The 21925-nt window shown below is 47.9% G+C and overlaps 1 protein-coding gene across 6 annotated transcripts in view; it reads right to left on the bottom strand.

The window, feature by feature from the left end:
• Window positions 1-1657: 1657 nt before the first annotated feature.
• Window positions 1658-21925, bottom strand: part of LOC310650965 (dehydrogenase/reductase SDR family member 13-like) — an 85420-nt gene continuing 65152 nt past the window's right edge. For all 6 annotated transcript variants that reach the window (XM_083379866.1, XM_083379863.1, XM_083379864.1 and 3 more), the window contains 4 exons: window positions 19899-20017; window positions 7933-8056; window positions 6755-7066; window positions 1658-5628 (listed from right to left, as the gene is read on the bottom strand). In XM_083379866.1, coding sequence (XP_083235992.1) covers window positions 5369-5628; window positions 6755-7066; window positions 7933-8056; window positions 19899-20017 — 815 coding nt within the window. In that variant the 3' untranslated portion in view covers window positions 1658-5368. The remainder of the gene's footprint in view (window positions 5629-6754; window positions 7067-7932; window positions 8057-19898; window positions 20018-21925) is intronic.

Genomic DNA, 21925 nt, shown 5'->3' with positions numbered 1-21925 from the left:
ACAGGATAGCCTTTTTCACCCAGTTCTTTTCTTATTCCTTTCATTTTAGTTAAGTGTTCTCCGATATGCTCACCAGGTTTTAATCTAGAACCATGGAACTCAGACAAAAGCAAACATGTAGACTCAATGGACGTAGGCCGGTAACATGCCTCTAATTGAGTCCAAATTTGTTGGGCAGTTGCATCTTGTGAAAATGTGAGCTGCAATTCAGTGTCCATAGACATCAATAACGTTGTGCATGCTCTATTATTCAAGTCCCATATGTCAGGAGGCCATGGCTGGGCAGGAGGATTAAACACCATCACATGGGTACCTTCTCTACGAAGCAAAAGTCCAACTTCACTGACCCATGCCCTGTAATTCTGTCCTGACCGCTTCAGTTTTGAATCACCAGCCAGTGGTACAATAGAGGGTGCCTGTTGAGGAACATGCAATTGGGGTACTGGCTGTGCAGGTTGTGCAATTGGGACTTGGCCTGCAGGAGGCGCTGGTTGTGCAGGCTGTGCCATCTGGACATAACCAGCAGGGGGCACCTGTGGCGCCTGTGCCAGGGCCTGCGGCAGTTGCATTGAAGCTGCTACAGGTACTGGTGCTGGGGGTGGCTGTACTTGAGCTGCAATGCCACCCTGGCCAGCAGAAGTTGCTGGTGCTTGAGCTGCTACATTAAGTTGGCCTGCAGTCAGCACTGGCCTTTGTATTTGAGAAACCAGTGGAGGCTGCACTTGGGGTAAAGGCTGCTTTGCTCCATCTGAGACAGGAACTTTAATAGTAGCAGTATTAATAGGCATTCTAGCTGAAGCTCTCAATGAATGAGGAGGTGTGGCAGCTTGAAGCGATGCCTGCTGAAGGGATATCTGTGAAACTGCATTCTGCATTCTTTGAAACAGAAAATAGTCAGGCTCCCATTCGTCTGACACAAGATTCCACTGTGGGCGTGCCTCTGTCTTTGAGGGAGAAGGCAAAATGGCGATCCCTTGTGGGTGTGGCTTTGCTTGTGAAGAGGGAGGCAAAATGGCCGATTCTGAAAACTGAATGCCAGCAGAGGCTCTCCCATGCTTTTCATACGATGCTGCACACAACTTTGCCTTTAGCAGATCCTTCTCTAAAATTTCAATTTGTTCATAATAACTTTGCAAAGTCTTCTCATGCACAGTTTGCTCAGTGCCTGGAGAATAATAGCTCACCTCCTTCCCTAGTGAAGCCATAGGTCTAGTACCAAATCTCTCATAATCAGCCTGATCCCCATGAGCAGAGGTTACAACTGGGGCATCAGCTTGAGAGTCTGTAAAAACAGAAAATGGTGAAACTGACCTTGGCTCAGAGGCTGCTTCTCCAAGATGTGTAGCCGATGCCAACGGAGTCTGTAAACTTGAAGGAAGATCTCTCTGTGGAACGGCTGCCTCCTCCTCAGCAGAGGGATAACCGGCCTTTTTCTTTCTGCTTTTCCTGGGCATATTGTCAGCAATGAATCACAGCCTCCTCAGTGCTGGACTAACTGCCTAGCTAATTGCCTATCAATAAATCTTGAAAACAAAAATAAACCATCCTCGGGGACCAAATGTTGCGGAACAATTAATAGTCCGACCAGAGGTGGATGGACCGTGGTTCATTTGCATGGTCAATATCAAAGAAAAGAAAACCAAGACATATTCTATAGTAAAACTTTTAATGAGAAAACAAAAGACCTAGACTGACCACATTCTTTCATCAGGCAGAAGGAGAAAGGTAAAACTGAAACTGAAACTTTTTTTAGGTCTGCGCACAAAACAGTTTAAAACCAAAACATTGGCTGGACATAGCTGGAGTCACTATGGTTACAAGATAAGATAAGGTGCAGAGCAGAAAGAGATGTACAATTAAAAATGAGCGAAGCTGGCAAAACTAAAAAAACACGCAGTGACACAAGTAAGGCTTATATGAGAGGAGTATTAATATATTTGAATAATAAGTATAGACGCAAAAAGGAACAAAAGCGAAAGGAGTTAGAAGAGGAAATAAAGATGAAGGAGAGGTTACTTATCTTGAACCCAGCTGATAAGAAAGTGAAAGAAACAACCTATTGAAAGGGCAGTTTAATATGTTGATGGCAGACCAGGTGGCAACCAATATACGATACACTAAACATAATACTTTTTATAATGCTAACAAGCCAGGTAGATGGCTAGCTTATTTGATAAGGAAAAAAGAAAAGTCTCGGATTATAGGGAAAATAGATTATAAAGGTAAAAAGGTTTATCAACAAGATATTATCAGAAAGATATTTTCAGAATTTTACTCTAAATTATATGCTACTGATACAATTCAAAGTATAGATATAGATAAACATTTACAAGAGGTGAATATTCCTAAGGTTACTCAAGAGCAGCGGGATGGAATGAATCAGTTAATAACTTCAGAAGAGATTGCCTTAGCAATTAAACAGTTGAAACTGGGTAAATCACCAGGGACAGATGGATTGACAGCTAGTTACTATAAAAATTTACAGTTAGAAATGGTGGAGCCTTTAAAGGATTTATTTAGAACAATTCAAATTGGGGGAGTAGTGCCCCCATCATGGAGAACAACTTTTATAACATTGATTCCAAAGGAAGTTCAAGATCTTAGTCAACCAAAGAATTATAGACCAATATCTCTTTTAAATACTGATTATAAGATATTTGCTAAAATATTGGCAAATAGAGTAATATACAGTATATAATGCAACAAGTGATACATAATGATCATTTGGGGTTTATAACTGGTAGACAAATGAAGTACAATGTAAGACAAATTGTTAATTTATTGGAATATTTGGAAAGAAACAACCAAGTCCCTGCTGCATTGATATTTCTAGATGCAGAGAAGGCTTTTGATCAACTGAATTGGCAATTTTTATTGAAAGTAATAGAAAAGATGGAATTTGGGGATTATTTTTTACAGGCTATTAAAGCAATATATCAAAAATAAACGGCACAAATAATTGTTAATGGTAATTTAACAGAAATTTGTAAAATTGAAAAAGGAACAAGGCCGGGATGCCCTTTATCACCATTATTATTTCTTTTAACATTGGAAATATTACTGATTAAAATACGTGAATCAAATAAGATAAAGGGAATTAAAATTAGGCATCAAGATTATAGATTGAGGGCATTTGCAGATGACTTGGTTGTTACTTTAAGTCAACCTACTCAATCGGTTTTAGAACTATTGGATGAGATAATGCAATACGGGCAGGTTTCTGGATTTAAAGTTAATAAGCAAAAAACTAAAATGCTAACAAAAATATGACTATAAAACAAAGAGAAGTGTTAGAGAAATTAACAGGATTTAAAATAGTAAAAAAGGTTAAATATTTGGGGGTATATATCACAGCTTTGAATGTGAAATTATATAAAAATAATTATGAACTGTTATGGCAAAATGTAGAAAAGGAGATTGATAGTTGGAAAAAATTACAGTTGTAATTTTTACAGCTATAAAGATGAATGTCTTACCAAAATTTTTATTTTTGTTTCAAATGATACCAATACTTAAGAAAGATGCAAATTTAAATGAGTGGCAAAAAGGTGTTAATAAATTTATTTGGGCAGCGAAAATACCGAGAGTAAAGCTTAAAATAATGCAAGATGCACGTGAGAGAGGGGGTCTGAAGATGCCCAATTTGAGATTATATTATGATGCAGTTGTTCTATCAACAATTAGTGACTGGTTTAATTTAACGGATGAAAGAATATTGAATATTGAGGGGTATGATTTATTGTATGGATGGCACGCGTATCTGTTTTATGACAAAAAGGTGGATAATGTTTTTAAGACTCATATTTTAAGGAATGCTTTGTTTCGAGTGTGGAAAAAGTATCAACATATATTAAATAATAGAATACCTATATGGGCAATACCTAGACATGCAATAGGAAATATAAATGTGGAGCAGAAACAAGATGTGATTACTTATAAAGAACGTCTCAGGATTGAAGGGAATATTTTGAAACTGAAACCTCTAAACCTCAAGGTTGACTCAGCCTTCCATCCTTCCGAGGTAGGTAAAATGAGGACCCAGATTGTTGGGGGCAATAAGCTGACTTTGTAATAATGCCGCTTGGGGTGTGTGTGAAAACCCTAACAAGCAGGCATATACATAGAATGAAGGCTACTGCTAAGCTTGTAAGCCGCCCTGAGTCTTCGGAGAAGGGCGGGATATAAATGTAATAAAAATAAAAAAAAATAAAAAAATAAATGTATTAAAAGAAGAAAAGATAGTACAGACTTGGTTTCAGTATACACAACTACAAGCCAGATGGAAAGAAGATCAGAAAATTGGTATAATAAAAGTTGATGAAAATCTGATAAAGCAAATTAGAGATCAAAGTCACTTGCATATAAAAAGGCTATATAATGCACTAATAGAGATAGATTCAGAATCGGAGTTAGTTAAAGATTGTATGATAAAATGGGCTCAGAATATTCAAGAACCCATAATGATGGATACTTGGGGGGAAAAATTGGATTAGAAATGTAAAATTCACACAAGCGCAAAACTTAAGAGAGAATTTTTATAAGATGCTTTATAGATGGCATTTAGACCCTAAAAAGTTAGCATGTATTTATCCAAACCAACCACCTAAGTGTTGGAGATGTAATAGTGATGAGGCTACTTATTTTCATAAATGGTGGACATGTAAAAATGTTAAAACCTTTTGGATAAAAATATGGTGGATTCTTCAGAAAGTTTTTAAGAAAAAGATAAGATTTACTCTGCAGTTATTTTTACTGGGGATTATTTCGGGCTGTACTGTTACAGAAACCGAATTAATGTTACATTTAATAACGGCAGCTAGACTTTTGGTGGCGAAACATTGGAAGAAAGAAGATTTACCTACAATAGAACAATGGACACTTAAAGTAATGGATGTGGCTGAACCGCAATGATTCACTTAACAATAGAGGCAAGGGAGGTTGTAAAATGGGACAAGACTCACATAACAAATGTCTCACTTAACAACAGAGCTTTTGGGCTCAACCGTGGTCATACGGGTTTAATCCTTTTTTAATTTTTGTATTGTCTTTGTATTGTCTTTCTTTTTATATATGCCCTGTGAACCGCCTTGAGTCCCTACCAAGGAGAAGGGCGGTATATAAATCAAATAAACTATAACTATAACTATACGTCGAGGTCAACCTGCTCTTTAACAGAGGGATCCTTCGAGTTGCAGTCATTTCCACGGAGACAGAGAAGCGCCATGGAGAAAGCACACAGTGCCATGGGGGGGGGGGGGGCTGTGCTAATTGTCCAGGTGCTTTGCTGTGATTTTGTGCGTGCTTTTCCGTGTGTTTTCCTACCTTCACCTCAGAAAAAATTAAGGGGAGAAATTTAAAGTGGACAAATTTAGCTGGTCAGTCCCAGCAGCCTCTCGCTGAATTCCCAGAGCTTCTTGGCCAGCTGGTCATCGCGGGCCTGTCGACTGGGCACCTTCGGCTGGCAGTCCACAAAATACTGCCCGCTCAGCCGCTCGATATCCTTCTCGGTGGCACAGTAGATGGTGGTCTGGGCACCAGAATCACAATTTCGGCAGAACGGCTTCCTGAACCAAACACACCAGAAGAGCCAACGGGGACAGAAGCGAAAAATTTCAGTTTTAACAGTTCCTGAAATAAAAGGAAGAGAGAACAGGCTGCAGATGGAAGATTACCCAAGGGGGGAGAGGGAGGGAGATCCTGAATGATCCCTTCGCACAGTACCCGTTTCCCACCGGGAACCATGGGCCGCTTGGCACCCTTTGGGCAACATAGGAAATGTCTCAGAAGTTTAAGAGCTCACGCTGAGTGGGTGAGGATGCCAGCGGCTTTCTCTCTCTCCTCTCTCTCTCTCTCTCTCTCTCTCTCTCTCTCTGTGTGTGTGTGTGTGTGTGTGTGTGTTTCTGTGTGCATGTGTGTTTGTGAGCATGCGTGCTCCTTTGCATGCATGAAGTCATTGCAGTGGGGCAACTAATAAATTCAAATAAATAATGTTAAATAACAATGTTCTGATAGACTATTTGTAGCTCAGAGTTGAAATGTGAGGTCCTTGGTCCACTCTGAGTTTGGCTGTTTTCTTGCAGGATGTCAACAATGTGACAATTAAGAAACTGCAACCATTTTACCTTTTGCTTTAACTGTGCTTTTCCTGATGTTTGAGACATTTAGATGTAGAAGGGGGGAGGAGGGGAATGCTACCACAACAATTGCAGCTGTGTGTGAACACAAAGTCAAGGTTAGATAAAGTTTTGGCGGGTTGAAAAGTTGGGAGGAGAGCCCACGTTTTAGAATAATTGGTGAATGTGATTTATGACAGCCTTTCTGCGTGGGAATTGCAACTTGTTGCATTGTATCAGGGGGAGGGAACTTCAGTCTTGGGTTCAACTATGTAAGTGCCAATACTTTTTTCCTGAATAAAATGCGCTTTAAGGAAGAAATCTTTGCCTTGAAGTTCTTTTAATTGGTTTCACCTATCGGAACCGTGACACAGACATTTCATGACTCAACCCGGGAACGTCATCAGTGCTAGAAGGGAGGGGGGCTTGTGGAGAGGAGGAGGAGGAGGAGGAGAAGGGAGGAGGAGGAGGAGGAGGAGAATGAGGTGGATGGGGAACAAGAGGAGAGGAAGGAGGAGGAAGGGAGGAGGAGGAGGAGGAGGAGGAGGAGGAAGAGCAGGAGGAAAGGTAAATGTAGGCAAAGGAGCAAAAGGAAGCAAAGGGGAGAAGGAATAGGAGGAGAGGAAGGGACCTCTACTCACCTGGATGAACTGCGTAGCTGGTGACGTTGGTTCCTTCCAGCCGGTTGGCCAATTCTCGTGAGTGGAGAATGTTGGCTAGTTTGTTGTTGGAGTACGATTGTACGGCCTGCCAAAGACTCTCGGCCGGCTTGTGGATAGTCCGAAAGTCAATCTCCCCAAAGTAATGCATATTTGAGGTCACAATTATAATCCGGCTCGGGGTGCAGCGTTTCAGCCGATCCAGGAGCAGGTGGGTCAGCAGGAAGTGGGCCAGATGGTTGACCTGGAAACCCAGGTCAAAGCCATCAGCGGTTTGACCGTCCTTAAAGACCCCTGCCAAAATAAGTAAGCGAATTCCAGGTAGTCTTCAATTTGCAACGTGTCACTTCGTGATCATTCGAAGTTACAACAGATGCCCAAAATGTATTTACAACCCAGTTCAAAAGTTGCAACGGCTTCCCCCCCCCTAGTGTTACATGATCACATTATAAGCGCTTGGGAATTGGTGTTCACTTTACAACCTGGCCCACCGTCATGTGATGGAGGATTTACAACATTTTTGTCAAAAAACAGAGTTTACACCCACTTTTCAGCAAAAACACCCCATAGTGAACAAATGGTTCACTTCACGACTGGCTTAACAAAGGTCATGAAATCATAGTAGTCACAGGGGTGACCCACTTTATAACTTTATAACTACAGATTATATAACTTTATAACTACAGATTTATAACTTTATAACTACAGATTACAACCATAATGGTCATAAGTTGTAGGCTATCTCTAAAGCACCCAATTTGTTCTAGTGGTTAAACCTAGAAAGCAGGAGGCTATGAATTCAAATCCTGCCTTAGGCAAGAAAGACAACTGGGAGACTTTGGGCCAATCACCAGGAGTCTGAGGATTCTAGTCCCACTTTAGCCGTGAAAGCAAATTGGATCATTCTCTCTCAGCCCAATCGACTTCACAGGGTTGTTGTTTTGAGAAAAATAGGAGGAGGAAGGCGTGCTGGATCTGTTCGCCACCTCAACTTACTTGTAAAAATAATAATAAAGGCGGGATACCAAAAGCAAATAACCACAAAGAGGAGAGAGCTGCTTCTGAAGTTATGGCCAAACCCCCAAAGGAAGAGAAATACTGGAGACCCCCACAATATTCCCTCACCCAGATACCCCGGGGGGGGTCTGCTCGGCACCCACCGGCATTGTTGATGAGGATGTCCAGACGGGGCTCCGATTTTAAGAAGGTCTGTGCAAAAGCTCGCACGGAGTTGAGGTTGGCCAGATCCAGGATCATCAGGATCACCTCCGAGTTCCCGCTTTCCTGGAAAAGGAGCAGAAGGAATCCTGAGAAGAATCGGGATCGGGTGCGGCTTCAAAGGCTGATCCCAGTTTACTCGCCTGCTACCCATGTCTGCTCGCCTCCTGACAATCACTCCAGGTGGTGTGCAATAAAACAATACAGGCAGTCCTCGACTTGCAACCATTCGAAATTACAATACTGCCCGAGAAAAGTGATTTACGACCGATCCTCACAATCGCAGCATCCCCAGGGGCCATGTGATCAGAATTCATGTGCTTCGTGACCAGCATTATTTCTCATGGTGGCGGTGTCTTGGGATCGTGTGGTTACTGTTTGTAATTGTCCCAAGAGGGTTCCCACAAGCAAAATCAATGGGGATCCTGGATTCATAAAACAAGTGCAGTTTAATTTGTTTAATTAAGGGGCCGCCCCAAAGAAGAGGAGGGGGTCAAGCTATTCTCCAAAGGACCTGAGGACAGGACAAGAAGCAACGAATGGAAACTAAGGAGAAATTTCCTGACAGTGAGAACAATTAACCAGTGGAACAGCTGGCCACCAGAAGTTGTGAATGCTCCAACACTGGAGGCTTTTAAGAAGAGACTGGACAACCACTTGTCTGAAATGGTTCGGGGTCTCCTGCTTGGTCAGGGGGTTGGACTACAAGACCTCCGAGGTCCCTTCCAACTCTGTTATTCTATAATAATATATCACAGTCTTACGGTCTAGAATGAAGAAGGGCAGTTAAAATGAATGAGTTTTAATAAACGGAACCAAACGGATCATGCAGATCCAAGAAAAGCACTTTCAGGAATGCAGCTGCCCCCAAAATATGGAGCCTCCCGGACAGAACCTGGACGGGCCATGCCAGAATTGAAGGCAAAGCTCTTCAAGTGGGGAATGGCTCGGGGGTCTGCAGGGTGACCGGGGTGCATCAGAAGAGTTGGGATCTCAAATTCATCGTAGTTGATTGGTTGGAGAGTGCTGGCTCCTGCATGAGGCAATCTGCACTCTGATTGGTTGCCATGGGTGCGGAGGGGGAGGTTCCCTTCTTTCCCGCCTTTTTCTTCTGTGTCCTCTGTGTGCTGTTAAGATTTACCTCACAATGTTCCTGTGTTCCTGACAGGTATATTTATATTTGTATTTATTCTTATATTTATTTATTTATTTGTTTATTTATTTTATTTTATTAATATTTCTATACCGCCCTTCTCCCGAAGGACTCAGGGCGGTTCACAGGGCAAGAATAAAAAACAAAGTTACAAATATTAAAAGGAGATTAAATAGTTGCCCGTTAAAACAATAATATACTACATTTATAAAAACCCAAAAAAATACATCAATAAAAATACAAGAATAAAAACCCTACCAATCCCCCATCAGGCCAGGCCGGCTTGTGCAAACAAAAACGTCTTCAGATCGCGGCGAAAGGAGCGAAGATCGGGCGCCATCCGGAGCTCTACCGGTAACTGATTCCATAGTTCCGGAGCGCCCACAGAGAAGGATCTCCCCCTGGGGGCCACCAATCGACATTCTCTGATCGGTGGCACCCTGAGGAGACCCTCTCTATGGGAACACACAGGGCGCAGGGAGGTTGATGCCGGCAGCAGGTGTCCCCTGAGGTACTCCGGACCCCTGCCATGTAGGACTTTAAACACCATTACTAGTACCTTGAATCTCACCCGGAAGACAACTGGCAACCAATGCAGCTCACGGAGCAGAGGTGTAACATGGGAGTATCGGGAGATTCCCAACACAACTCTCGCGGCTGCATTCTGTGCCAGTTGGAGCCTCCGGGTGGTCATCAAGGGCAGCCCCATGTAGAGAGCGTTGCAGTAGTCTAGACGAGAGGTCACAAGCGCATGAGTGACCGTGCATAAATCATCCCGGCTTAGATAGGGCCGCAACTGGTGCACCAGGCGAACCTGGGCGAAAGCCCCCCTAGTCACAGCCACCATGTGGTCTTCCAAGGTGAGCCGTGAATCTAGGAGGACTCCCAAGTTGCGAGCCCTATCTAAAGGGGGTAGTGATTCACCCCCCATAGAAAGAGATGGAATATCCGAATAGACCCGGGATGAAGGTATGCAAAGCCACTCAGTCTTGTCGGGGTTGCGTTGAGGTCTGTTCCTCCCCATCCAGACCCGGACCGCCTCCAGGCAACGGGACATCACGTTGAGGGCATCACTGGGGTGGTTTGGGGTCAAAAGAAAAAGCTGGGTATCATCAGCATACTGATGATACCCAACTCCAAACCACGAATGATCTCACCCAGCGGTTTCATATAGATGTTGAACAGGAGAGGCGAGAGGACCGACCCCTGAGGAACTCCACAAACGAGAGACCTCGCGGTCAACCTCTGCCCTCCTGTCAACACCGACTGCGAACGTCCCTGGAGATAGGAGGAGAACCACTGTAAAACCGTGCCTCCCACTCCCAATCCCCTGAGACGCCGCAGCAAGATACCATGGTCGATGGTATCAAAAGCCGCTGAGAGGTCTAATAGGACTAGAACAGAGGAATGTCCCCTGTCCCGAGCCCTCCAGAGATCATTCACCAGCGCGACCAATGCCGTCTCCGTGCTGTACCCAGGCCTGAAACCCAATTGGTACGGGTCTAGATGATCCGCTTCATCCAGGACCAGAGGGAGCTGATGCGCCACCACACTCTCAACAACCTTCGCAAGGAAGCGAAGGTTGGAGACCGGACGAAAGTTGTTCAATACAGCTGGGTCCAAGGCCTCTCCTTCTTGAGGAGAGGCCTCACCACCACCTCTTTCAAGACGGCAGGGAAGCTACCCTCACTCAAAGAAGCCGATATAACTGCCTGGAACCAGCTGCACGTCCTCTCCCGGGCTGCATAAACCAGCCAGGAAGGGCACGGGTCCAATAAACATGTGGTGGAGCTCAGCCTCCCCATAATCCTGTCCACTTTCTCCGGAGTCACAGAATCAAACTCCTCCCAGGTAATATCGACAAGACCGCCCGTGTCCTGATCGTCAGACTCCTCTGCCCAGTCAGAGTCCAGACCGGTCCGAATCCGAGCGATTTTGTCCGACAGATGTTGGTTAAACTCCTCGGCACGACCCTGCAAGGGTTCCTCCCTCACCTCCTGATTCAGGAGGGAGCGAGTCACCCTAAACAGGGCGGCCGGGCGATTATCTGCAGACGCGATAAGGGTAGCGAAGTGGTTAGACCTCGCCTCCCTTATCGCAGCGAGATAAGACCTAATGTAGGCTCTTAGTTGCAATCGGTTGGATTCGGATCGGCTGGATCTCCAACCGCTCTCTAGGCCCCGTCTCCGATGCTTCATCTCCCGGAGCTCCGCGGAGAACCATGGAGCTCGACGGGATCTGCACCGGGTCAGGGGCCGCAAGGGTACAACTCGGTCAAGAGCCTCAGTGGCTGTCCTTTCCCAGGCTTCCACTAAGGCATCTGCCGAGCTGTGAGCAAAGGAGGCAGGTGGGGACCCCAGCGCCACCTGGAATCTCTCGGGATCCATTAAGCGTCTGGGGTGGTACCATTTAATTGGTTCCACGCACCCACGGTGGGGGGTGGCAAAACGGAAGACCAGCCGCAGGAGATGATGATCGGTCCATGACAGGGGCATAGCAATTGGAGAGCCCCCACCAAGATCATCTAACCACCGTCCAGATAAGAAAACTAGGTCAAGGGTGTGGCCTCCCTCATGAGTCGGTCCAGAAATTACTTGCGTCAGGTCCATGGCCGTCATGGAAGCCATGAACTCCCGAGCCAACTCAGATGATCCTCCCAGTGATGGTAGATTGAAGTCCCCCAAAACTATAAGTTTCGGGAACTCAATCACCAACCCAGAGAGGACATCGAGAAGCTCAGGCAGGGCTGCTGCTGCGTGACTAGGCGAAAGGTACACCAGCAGCAAGCCCAACTGCGCACCAGGGCCGCATCTCAGAAAGAGAGACTCACACCCGACTATCTGGGGGATGGTGGCCTCCCGCGGACACAAGGTCTCCCTCATAACAACAGCCACACCCCCACCCCTACCCTGAGCCCGAGGCCGGTGTAGCCCCCGAAACCTGGTGGGCAAAGATCAACCAGAGGAATCCCGCCCTCTGGGCCCAACCAAGTCTCCGTGATGCAAGCCAGGTCCGCCTGCTCACCCTCAACCAAGTCGCGGACGAGAGGAGCTTTATTAGCGACAGACCTGGCATTCAGGTACACCAGCCGGAGCTCAGGAGGCTGCATATCCTCACTCCTGGGACCTTGGGGCGGAGCATTTATAAGTATAGTTATAATTTATATTTATATAGTTTGAGTTACAGTTACAGTTACAGTTATGTAAATGATAAAATATTAAGTTAGGGTAAAACCATGATAAAGTCACCATAATATGGGGCCATAGAGTTGCAGTGGGGTGTTATAATTTGATATCTAAGGAAACTAAAATCCTTTAACTGCTTCTGGTGTGAATTTCCTAAGGAGACTTTCTAGGGCTATATGTGTTATTGTTTGTTCCTGTCAAGAAATTGTGCATCAGCTGTCTAGATGAAGTTTAATTTACCTCAGGATATTCCTGTGCTCCTGACTAGCTTGTGTTCTTTTTTTCTGGATGATTTCAAAGACTATAATAATAATAAACCTTTATTGTCAAAGTACAACATGTGTACATTGAGATTAGCTGAGCCTCCCCCCGTGCTCCCTCCCCCCAACACACAGTGACAACAAACCCTCCATCCCACCACACTATGTGAACCAACTACACCACACACCGGCCTCCCAAGTCAATTCTGCATAAGATTATGTCCCATTTAGAAGCCTAACAGCCCATGGATAAAAGCTATTTATATATACATAAATACGCACACACACACACACTTACAGCAGTCTTTGTCATCATCCAGAATATCCGTGATATCCCTGTATTCCTGACTATCTTGTGTTCTTTCTCTCTGGATGATGACAAAGACTGCTGTAAATATATATATATTTACAGAACCAGAGGAATATCCTGAGGTAAATTAAATTTCATCTGGACAGCTGCTGCACAATTCCTTGACAGGAACAAACAATAAAACATATAGCCCAAGAAAGTCTCATTAAGAAATTTCAATTCACACCAGAAGCAGTTAAAGGGTTTTAGCTTCCTTAGATAACGAATTATAACATCCCACTGCAACTCTATGGCACCATATTATGGTGATTTTATCATGGTTTTACCCTAACTTAATATTTAACAGTTGTTAAGTTAATTTCTTGCCACAGTTGTTAAGTGAATCACCACCGTTGTTAAATAAATTACATGGTTGTTAAGTGAATCTGGATTCCCCCTGGACTTTGTCAGATTGCATGACCCCAGGATGGCGCAGGTCTCCCAACACTGGCTCTGCAGGGTGTCGCTTTACCAACACAAGTTAGAAAACAATTTGAAGGCCAATCATGCTAAATTGTTAAATTGGTAACTAATTGGTTTGCTAATATGGCTTCCCTATTGTTTTTGCTTGTCAGAACATCTCAAAAAGTAGATTGCATGACACCGGGTCACTGCGACCGTCATAAATGTGATTCAGTTGCCAAGCATCCGAATTTTGATCCTATGACCATACTGCAATGGTCTTTAAGTGTGAAAAATGGTCATAAGTGCCTTCAGACTTTGAATAATCACTAAACTAACTATTGTAAATCAAGGACTACCTGTATAACATCTGAGTCTGTAGTGCCATATTATGGCGATTTTGTGGTTTTACCCTAACTTAATATTTTATATTTATTGTACTGTCCACATACTTGATATACACATATTTGTTCATACTTTATTTAAACTTACATTTGCATCTGCATGTATAGTGCATTTTATCTGCACTGCATATAAGGAACTGCATGATCTCAGTAGCTATGGTCTTCCCAGTTGCAATGTATGGCAGTGAAAGTTGGACCATAAGAAAGGCTGAGTGCCAAAGAATGGAGGCCTTTGAACTATGGTGCTGGAGAAGACTCCTGTGACTCCCTTGGACTGCAAAATGATCAAACCAGTCAGTCCTAGAGGAGATCAACCCCGACTGCTCTTTAGAAGGCCAGATCCTGAAGCTGAAACTCAAATCCTTTGGCCACCTAATGAGATGGAAGGACTCACTGGAGAAGAGCCCCATGCTGGGAAAGATTGAGGGCAAGAGAAGAAGGGGACGACAGAGAATGAGGTGGCTGGATGGAGTCACTGAAGCAGTAGGCGTGAGCCTAGATGGACTCCAGAAGATGGTAGAGGACAGGAAGGCCTGGAGGAACATTGTCCATAGGGTCGCAATGGGTCGGACACGACTTCGCAACTAACAACAACATTGTACTGACCACTTATTTGATATACACATATTTATTCCTACTTTAAACTTACATTTGTATCTGCCTGTATGCTGCATTTTATCTGCATTGCATATAAGGAATTGCATGATCTCGGTAGATGCCATGCGCTAAATAAGTAAATAAAAACCATCAGGAAAAGCCCTGAGTGCTTGTTGTGACTCAGGGCCAGCCTGTGGGTACGGCAGCCGGTTCAGATGTATCGGATGACTCAGATGAGGGGGAGGAGGGAGACGAACCGGCTGATGATGGCTTGGAGGCTTTGCAGAGCCCTCAGCCGGGGACCTCTTCTCAGCTGTGTGAGCCCGATAGTGCGGAGGATGATGACCCACAGCTGGCCCTGTTCAAGGACGCCCGACGCAGGAGGCAGTCGAGCAGGAACAAACAAAGAAAGGCTGTGGGACTCCTCGGGAGGAGGCACAGGGAGACCACGCCCTGAACTCTAAATAAAAGGAGTGTTTGGGGAGGGGCTGGTTGCTGAAAGCAACCCTTCCGCTTGAGGATTCAAGTTCCTGTGTTTCTTGTTCTGTTGTTTTGCTTGTGAATAAAACTTGGCAAACGCTTTGCAACCTCAGACGCTCTCCAGTCTCTACTGCTTGAACAGGGGTTTGCTTTATTACAAGGCCGGTAGTGGCTGGTTCAGAACAGTTTGCTTTCAGCCTCCCACCCCTTACTACTACGATGGAGCAGCTTCTTGCCGAGAATGCTCAGCTCACCCAGCAACTCACTTTGCTGGCAGCTCAGGTGGCTCAACTGCAAGCTCAGGTACATGCTGCACCCCCACCCAGGAGGAAATGTCAGATAGCTATGCCGGATAAATTTGCTGGCAATCCAGAACTGTTTCCTGCCTTCCTGGGACAATGCCAGCTTTTTATCAGCGTGAGAGCAGCTGATTTCCCCACTGACCGAGATAAGGTGGGATTCGTGTTGAGCCTTCTGTCGGGGGATGCAGCTCGTTGGGGCACGCCTCTGCTGGCACAGCCTAGCCCTTTGTTGGATAACTTTGGGGGGTTTTGTGACCATATGCGCCTCATGTACGAGGACCCAATTAAGGCGCAGACCGCCACCCGACGCCTGAAAGCTTTGAGGCAGGGTCAGCGCCCCCTGCAGGCCTATATCAGCGATTTCCGGCTGCTTAGCCAGGATTCCGCCTGGAATGAGGCTGCGCTCGTGGATGCCTTCCAGGATGGCTTGTCGGAGGAGATGTTGGATGAGCTGGCCCGCGTGGACATTCCCTCAGACCTGAATGGGCTGATCCATCTTTGTCTGCGGATCGATGCCCGGCTGCAGCAGCAAAAGAGTCGCCGTGCCACCCCACAGACCCCTGCCGCTTCTGTTGAGCGTGAGCCCCCAGTCCAGAGGGAGGAGCCAATGGAGTTGGGTGCCGCCAGGTCCCGTCTATCGGTGACGGAAATGGACAGACGACGATCGGGGGGGTTGTGTTTTTACTGTGGGGACCCTGGACATTTGGCTGCTTCTTGCCCAAAGAAGCGTCAGCGGGCATCAGTGACCAAGCCTGCCCCGAGAAAGTCCCCTGCTTTGCTGTCGGGAAACGGCCCGAGCCCGATCTAGACGGTGTGATAGATCGGGCGACCCACAACGACCACGCCGAGCGACGCCATTCCGACGGTGCCTGTGAACCTCCACGGCATTTGATTCTGGAGGCACGTCTGATCCTTCCTGGCAAGCCAGAGGGGATTCCGGTCCATGCCTTAATTGACTCTGGGGCTACCACTAACTTTATGGACTCGGCTTTCGTGGCCAAATGGGCTGTTCCCCAGTGTCCGGTGGATCCGCCCATGCTAGTGGAGACTATTGATGGTCGAGTGCTCCTGTCCGGGCCTATTACGGCCGCCACGCAACCAGTGTGCATGGCCATCAGTTCCCATGTGGAGGCCATCCAGTTCTACATCACTTCGGATCTGCACTTCCCCGTGGTCTTGGGACTGGCGTGGCTCCGGGCGCATGATCCACAGATCTATTGGTCTCAGAACTTGGTTACCTTCCCAAGTTTGCAGTGCGTGGACCACACCCGCCATATCTGTGCCGGCCAGGTGGAGGGTTCCCCAGGGGTTTCCTTGCCTCCCGAACTGTCCGACTTTGCTGACGTGTTCAGTGAGTCAGAGGCGGACCAATTACCCCCGCACAGGCCCTACGACTGCTCCATTGATCTAGTCCCTGATGCGCCTCTCCCAGTGGGGCGTTTGTACTCCATGTCGGAGCCCGAGTTGGCTGCATTGCGGGACTTCCTGACAAAGAATTTGGCTCGTGGTTTCATCCGGCCCTCGTCCTCGCCAGTGTCTGCGCCTGTGCTCTTCGTCAAAAAGAAGTCGGGCGAGTTACGGCTTTGCTGTGACTACCGGAAACTCAACGCCATCACGGTGCGTAACCGCTACCCGCTGCCCCTCATCCCCGAGCTCTTGGACCGACTCCGGGAGGCTAAGATCTTCACGAAACTGGACCTGCGTGGAGCTTACAACCTCGTCAGGGTTCGGCCGGGTGATGAGTGGAAGACGGCGTTTGGTACTCGCTATGGACATTTCGAGTACACGGTGATGCCGTTTGGCCTGACCAACGCCCCCGCTGTGTTTCAGCATTTTATGAACGACATCTTTTGGGATCTGTTGGACCAGTTTGTCGTGATTTACCTGGACGACATCCTGATTTACTCCCCGTCGCGTGAAGCGCATCATCAGCATCTCCGTCAGGTCCTGCAGCGCCTCCGGAAACATCGGCTGTTTGCCAAGTTGGAGAAGTGCCAGTTCTACCAGGTGACCATCGATTTCCTGGGTCACCGCATTTCTCCTGAGGGCATCGCCATGGAGCCGAGTAAAGTTGAGTCGTTGCAGAGTTGGCAACCCCCGCGTCGCGTGAAGGACGTTCAGCGACTTCTTGGATTTGCCAACTACTATCGGACATTCATCCCTGGCTTTGCTGCCTTGACAGCCCCCCTCACCCGGCTCCTGCAGAAGAAGACTCGGTTCCAGTGGAACGCCCCCGAACAACAGGCGTTCCAAGCTTTGAAGGACGCCTTCATGAAGGAGCCCATCTTGAAGCATCCTGACCCGCAACGGCCGTTTGTCGTGGAGGCGGACGCCTCCGACATTGCCATTGGGGCCGTGTTACTCCAGGCAGCGACGCCCAGCAGTACCCTTTTCCCTTGCGCGTATCACTCTCGGAAATTGAATCCCTCGGAGCGCAACTATACCATCTGGGAGAAGGAGCTGCTGGCCATCAAGGCGGCGTTCGAGGCTTGGAGGCATCATCTGGAGGGGGCGCGGCATCAAATTGAGGTCCGGACGGACCACAAGAATCTGGAAAGCCTGCAGACCGCTCGGAATTTGAACCAATGCCAGATCCTGTGGTCCCTCTTCTTTGCGAGGTTTGACTTCCGGGTGCGGTACATACCAAGCGTGCACAACCAGAGAGCGGATGCTCTGTCCAGGAAGCCCGAGTACACCCGAGTGGAAGACAAGCTTCCGCCCAGGACCGTGATCCCCGTCGAGTCTTTTGCTGCGGTGCGGGAGCCGGTGGATATACGGGCTCGGATCCGGGAGGCGCAGCAGCAGGAGGCGTGGGTGGCTCAGCGGAAGGAAGAGGTGGGGCCAGATTCGCCTTGGTCGGTCACGGATGGACTCCTGTATTATCGTGACCGGCTCTATGTTCCGGGAGGGCCACTCAGGGGACTCGTCCTCAGCCAGTGTCATGATAACCCGGCTGCGGGGCATTTTGGCCTGTTCAAGACTCTGAACCTGGTCTCCCGTACCTTCTGGTGGCCCCGAGTCCGACACGACGTCCAGTCTTATGTCACCTCCTGCATCCCATGCAGGCAGGCCAAGTCAGCGACAGGGGCCCCGCCTGGTTTACTGCAGCCGTTGCCAACACCCAAGAGACCCTGGGGGGCTGTGTCCATGGACTTTCTGACGGATCTACCCCCATCCTCCGGCTTCACGACAGTGTTTGTGGTGGTGGACATGTTGACCAAGATGGCGCACTTCATCCCCTGTCGCGGCTTACCGTCAGCTCGCGCCACTAGTCGCATGTTCATCCAACAGGTGTTCCGGCTGCACGGCCTTCCCGATAGAGTCGTCTCCGATAGGGGGGCCCAGTTTACAGCCCGCTTCTGGCAGGAGTTGATGCGGGCGTTGGACATTAAGGTTTGCCTCTCGTCCGCGCATCATCCTCAGACCGACGGGGGTACCGAGAAGGTCATCGGCATCTTAGAGCAGTATCTGCGCTGCTACGTTAACCTGCAGCAGGACAATTGGGTGGACTATTTGGCCATAGCCGAGTTTGCTTTTAACAACTCGCAGCACACCTCCACGCAGATGACACCGTTCTTGGCCAACGTGGGTTATCACCCCCGGTTTTTCCCCCTTTCTCCCGTGGACTCACCGGAGCCGGCAGCGAACGAATTCATGGCGGAGTTACAGGCGATCCATCGGTTGGTGCGACGGCAGCTGGAGAAGGCCAAGGCCGACTACAAGAGGTTCGCCGATCGGTCGAGAAGGGATACGCCTCCACTATCGGTGGGGGATCGGGTCTGGCTGTCCACCAGGAACCTACCATCCACTCGGCCGGTGAGGAAGCTGGACCACCGTTACCTTGGACCGTTCCCAGTCGAGGCCGTCATCAATCCGGTCGCCTATCGTTTAACTCTGCCACGTTCCCTGCGCGTGCATCCCGTCTTCCATCGGTCCTTGTTGGTCCCCGAACAACCGGCTTGTCCACTTCGCCAAGCGGAACCTCCCCCATCAGGACCTCGTGATGGAGGCAGCACCCCCGAGTACGAGGTCGCCAGCATCCGGGATTCCCGCTGGCTGAAAGGTCGCTTCCAGTACCTGATCGAGTGGAAAGGGTACGGGCCGGAGGACTTCACATGGGAAGACGCGACCGCCGTTCATGCCCCTGCGTTGGTGACTGCGTTTCACGAACAATTCCCATCCCGACCGCATCCGGATCGGCAGCCCCGGGGGAAGGGCCCTGCGGTGCGGGATAGTGTTGTGACTCAGGGCCAGCCTGTGGGTACGGCAGCCGGTTCAGATGTATCGGATGACTCAGATGAGGGGGAGGAGGGAGACGAACCGGCTGATGATGGCTTGGAGGCTTTGCAGAGCCCTCAGCCGGGGACCTCTTCTCAGCTGCGTGAGCCCGATAGTGCGGAGGATGATGACCCACAGCTGGCCCTGTTCAAGGACGCCCGACGCAGGAGGCAGTCGAGCAGGAACAAACAAAGAAAGGCTGTGGGACTCCTCGGGAGGAGGCACAGGGAGACCACGCCCTGAACTCTAAATAAAAGGAGTGTTTGGGGAGGGGCTGGTTGCTGAAAGCAACCCTTCCGCTTGAGGATTCAAGTTCCTGTGTTTCTTGTTCTGTTGTTTTGCTTGTGAATAAAACTTGGCAAACGCTTTGCAACCTCAGACGCTCTCCAGTCTCTACTGCTTGAACAGGGGTTTGCTTTATTACAAGGCCGGTAGTGGCTGGTTCAGAACAGTGCTGAAGAACAGAAGGAAGGAGAGACCCACACGGCAGGCGCTTACCCGTCTGATGTCGCACACAGCCGATTCTCCTCTTGCTTTGTCGCGGCAGGCCAGAATGACACGGGCGCCTCTCCGGGCCAGATCCACCGCTGTGGCCTTCCCGATCCCAGTATTTCCACCTAGGAAAGGGCAGAGAAAGGATTCGCTGAGATCAGCCAGCCTTTGCTGGTGTCATGTGGTGCAGGTAACAGGAAAGGGGAAACTAAAAAAATTGGACAACAGGAAAGGCAAAACTAAACCTGAAGAACGGGGAAAAACCTATTGTTCTAAGAAACCATAAAATAACCCAGAACCTGAAAACAAGCTAACACACTATGCTCAACAGACTATTCGATATTAGCTGGCGCTCCCTGTATATATAATCTCCTAATTATAATGCACACGCAATGTATGGTTTAATGTATTCGAGGAGGGTAGCAGGAAATATGTAGAAGGCGGTCAGAGAAAATGTAACCTCAGAGTACCTCAGCCAATGGGGAATGAGGAGGGATGGGCGGCCAGTGCAAGGAATGCATAAAGATGTGGATTTGAGATGATAAACTTTGGAGAAAACCAAGCTGCGGTAGCTTCTCTCCCAGTGTGCCAGCCAACAAGGAAAAGGAAAAAGGTATTCACATTCTGGAACAGACATAAATGTATTTTAGCTTAAGAAGGACGTGTTTTTCAAGTAGTCTATTATTTCTTTTTTTTCTTCTCTTTTTTGTTTTTCTTTTAAGATATGAGAAATGTAAAAGTGTTGGGATGGCTTGTATGAGGAAAAAGACTTAAATAGATAAAGGTAAAGGTTCCCCCGCACATGTGTGCTAGTCGTTTCCGACTCTAGGTGCAATCGCTCTCAGCGCCAGGAATTGTTTCAATCATCTCATTGTCTTGGCGTCCTTCCGCAGGAACGCTGAACGGGCCGTCCTACTTGCTAAGCTTCCCAGCTCCCCCGTCTCTTTTTTTTTTAAATTGAAAAGTTTTACAATACATTTTTTAAAAAGACAAAACCCCTCCCAACCCCCTCCCCTCTCCCCAACCCTCCCCAAGACCTCCCTCCCCTCCCCCTCCCCCCAACTTCCCAGAGCTCAATACAGGGTATAAAAATACAAGCAATCATAGTCTACCTTATGCAAACAACAATAAGATATTAAATCTATCACACTTTAGCTCTTATAAAATAACTACAAGCAATTTAAATATCACATCGATACTTATTCAAATGCTAAATGAAACTTTTTAGTCCCATATTTATTCTGGATATAATCAATCCATCTTCTCCACTCCACAATGTATCTCTGTTGCGACTGGTCTTTCAGGTACGCTGAAATCTTTGCCATTTCCGCCAGGTTGGAGACTTTTAAAGTCCATTCTTCTATAGTCGGGGATCACAATGGGCGACTTTGGGCCCATCCCCAGGAGACGGTGAGTTCTGGTCCCCCGCCTAGCCCGGCTTTGACACCTAAGGGAGGACTCGAACTCTGTCCTGGGGCTTTCAGCAGGAGACCAGACTTTCCTGCTTCTGGTGCAATCGCTCTCAGCGTCAGGAATTGTTTCAATCATCTTGGCGTCCTTCTGCAGGAACGCTGAACGGGCCGTCCTACTTGCTAACCTTCCCAGCTCCCCCGTCTCTCCTGCAGGGCTGAACTGCCCCCAAAGCCTCCTGCTTTCTTCTCTGCATTGCTCCCGGCTTCTCTCCATCCTGCTGGGGGGGGGGCTGGATCTTGGGGGGGGGCAGAGCGGAAGCAGAGATTAAGAAAAGGGACTCTTGTCTCCACACCAAGCGAGTCCGGCAGAGCCTGAAAATCCGGTTTCCAGCTGCCTCTTGTCCCAGCCAGCCAGCAACAACATCTGTCTAGCCAGGCAAAGAGCAGCCGTGGACTGACAGGAGAGAACTCTCCAATCATTGGGGGGCTGCCATAGAGTAAGGGGGGGTCCACCTGTTCTCCAAAGAGCCAGAAGGCCGGACAAGAAGCAACGGATGGAAACTCGTCAAGGAGAGGAGCAACCTTAGAACTAAGAAGGAATTTCCTGACAGTGAGAACAAT

Source organism: Vipera ursinii, assembly GCF_947247035.1.
Source record: "Vipera ursinii genome assembly, chromosome: 1".
NCBI lineage: Eukaryota > Metazoa > Chordata > Lepidosauria > Squamata > Viperidae > Vipera > Vipera ursinii.
This window is presented reverse-complemented; position numbering and strand designations above follow the sequence as displayed.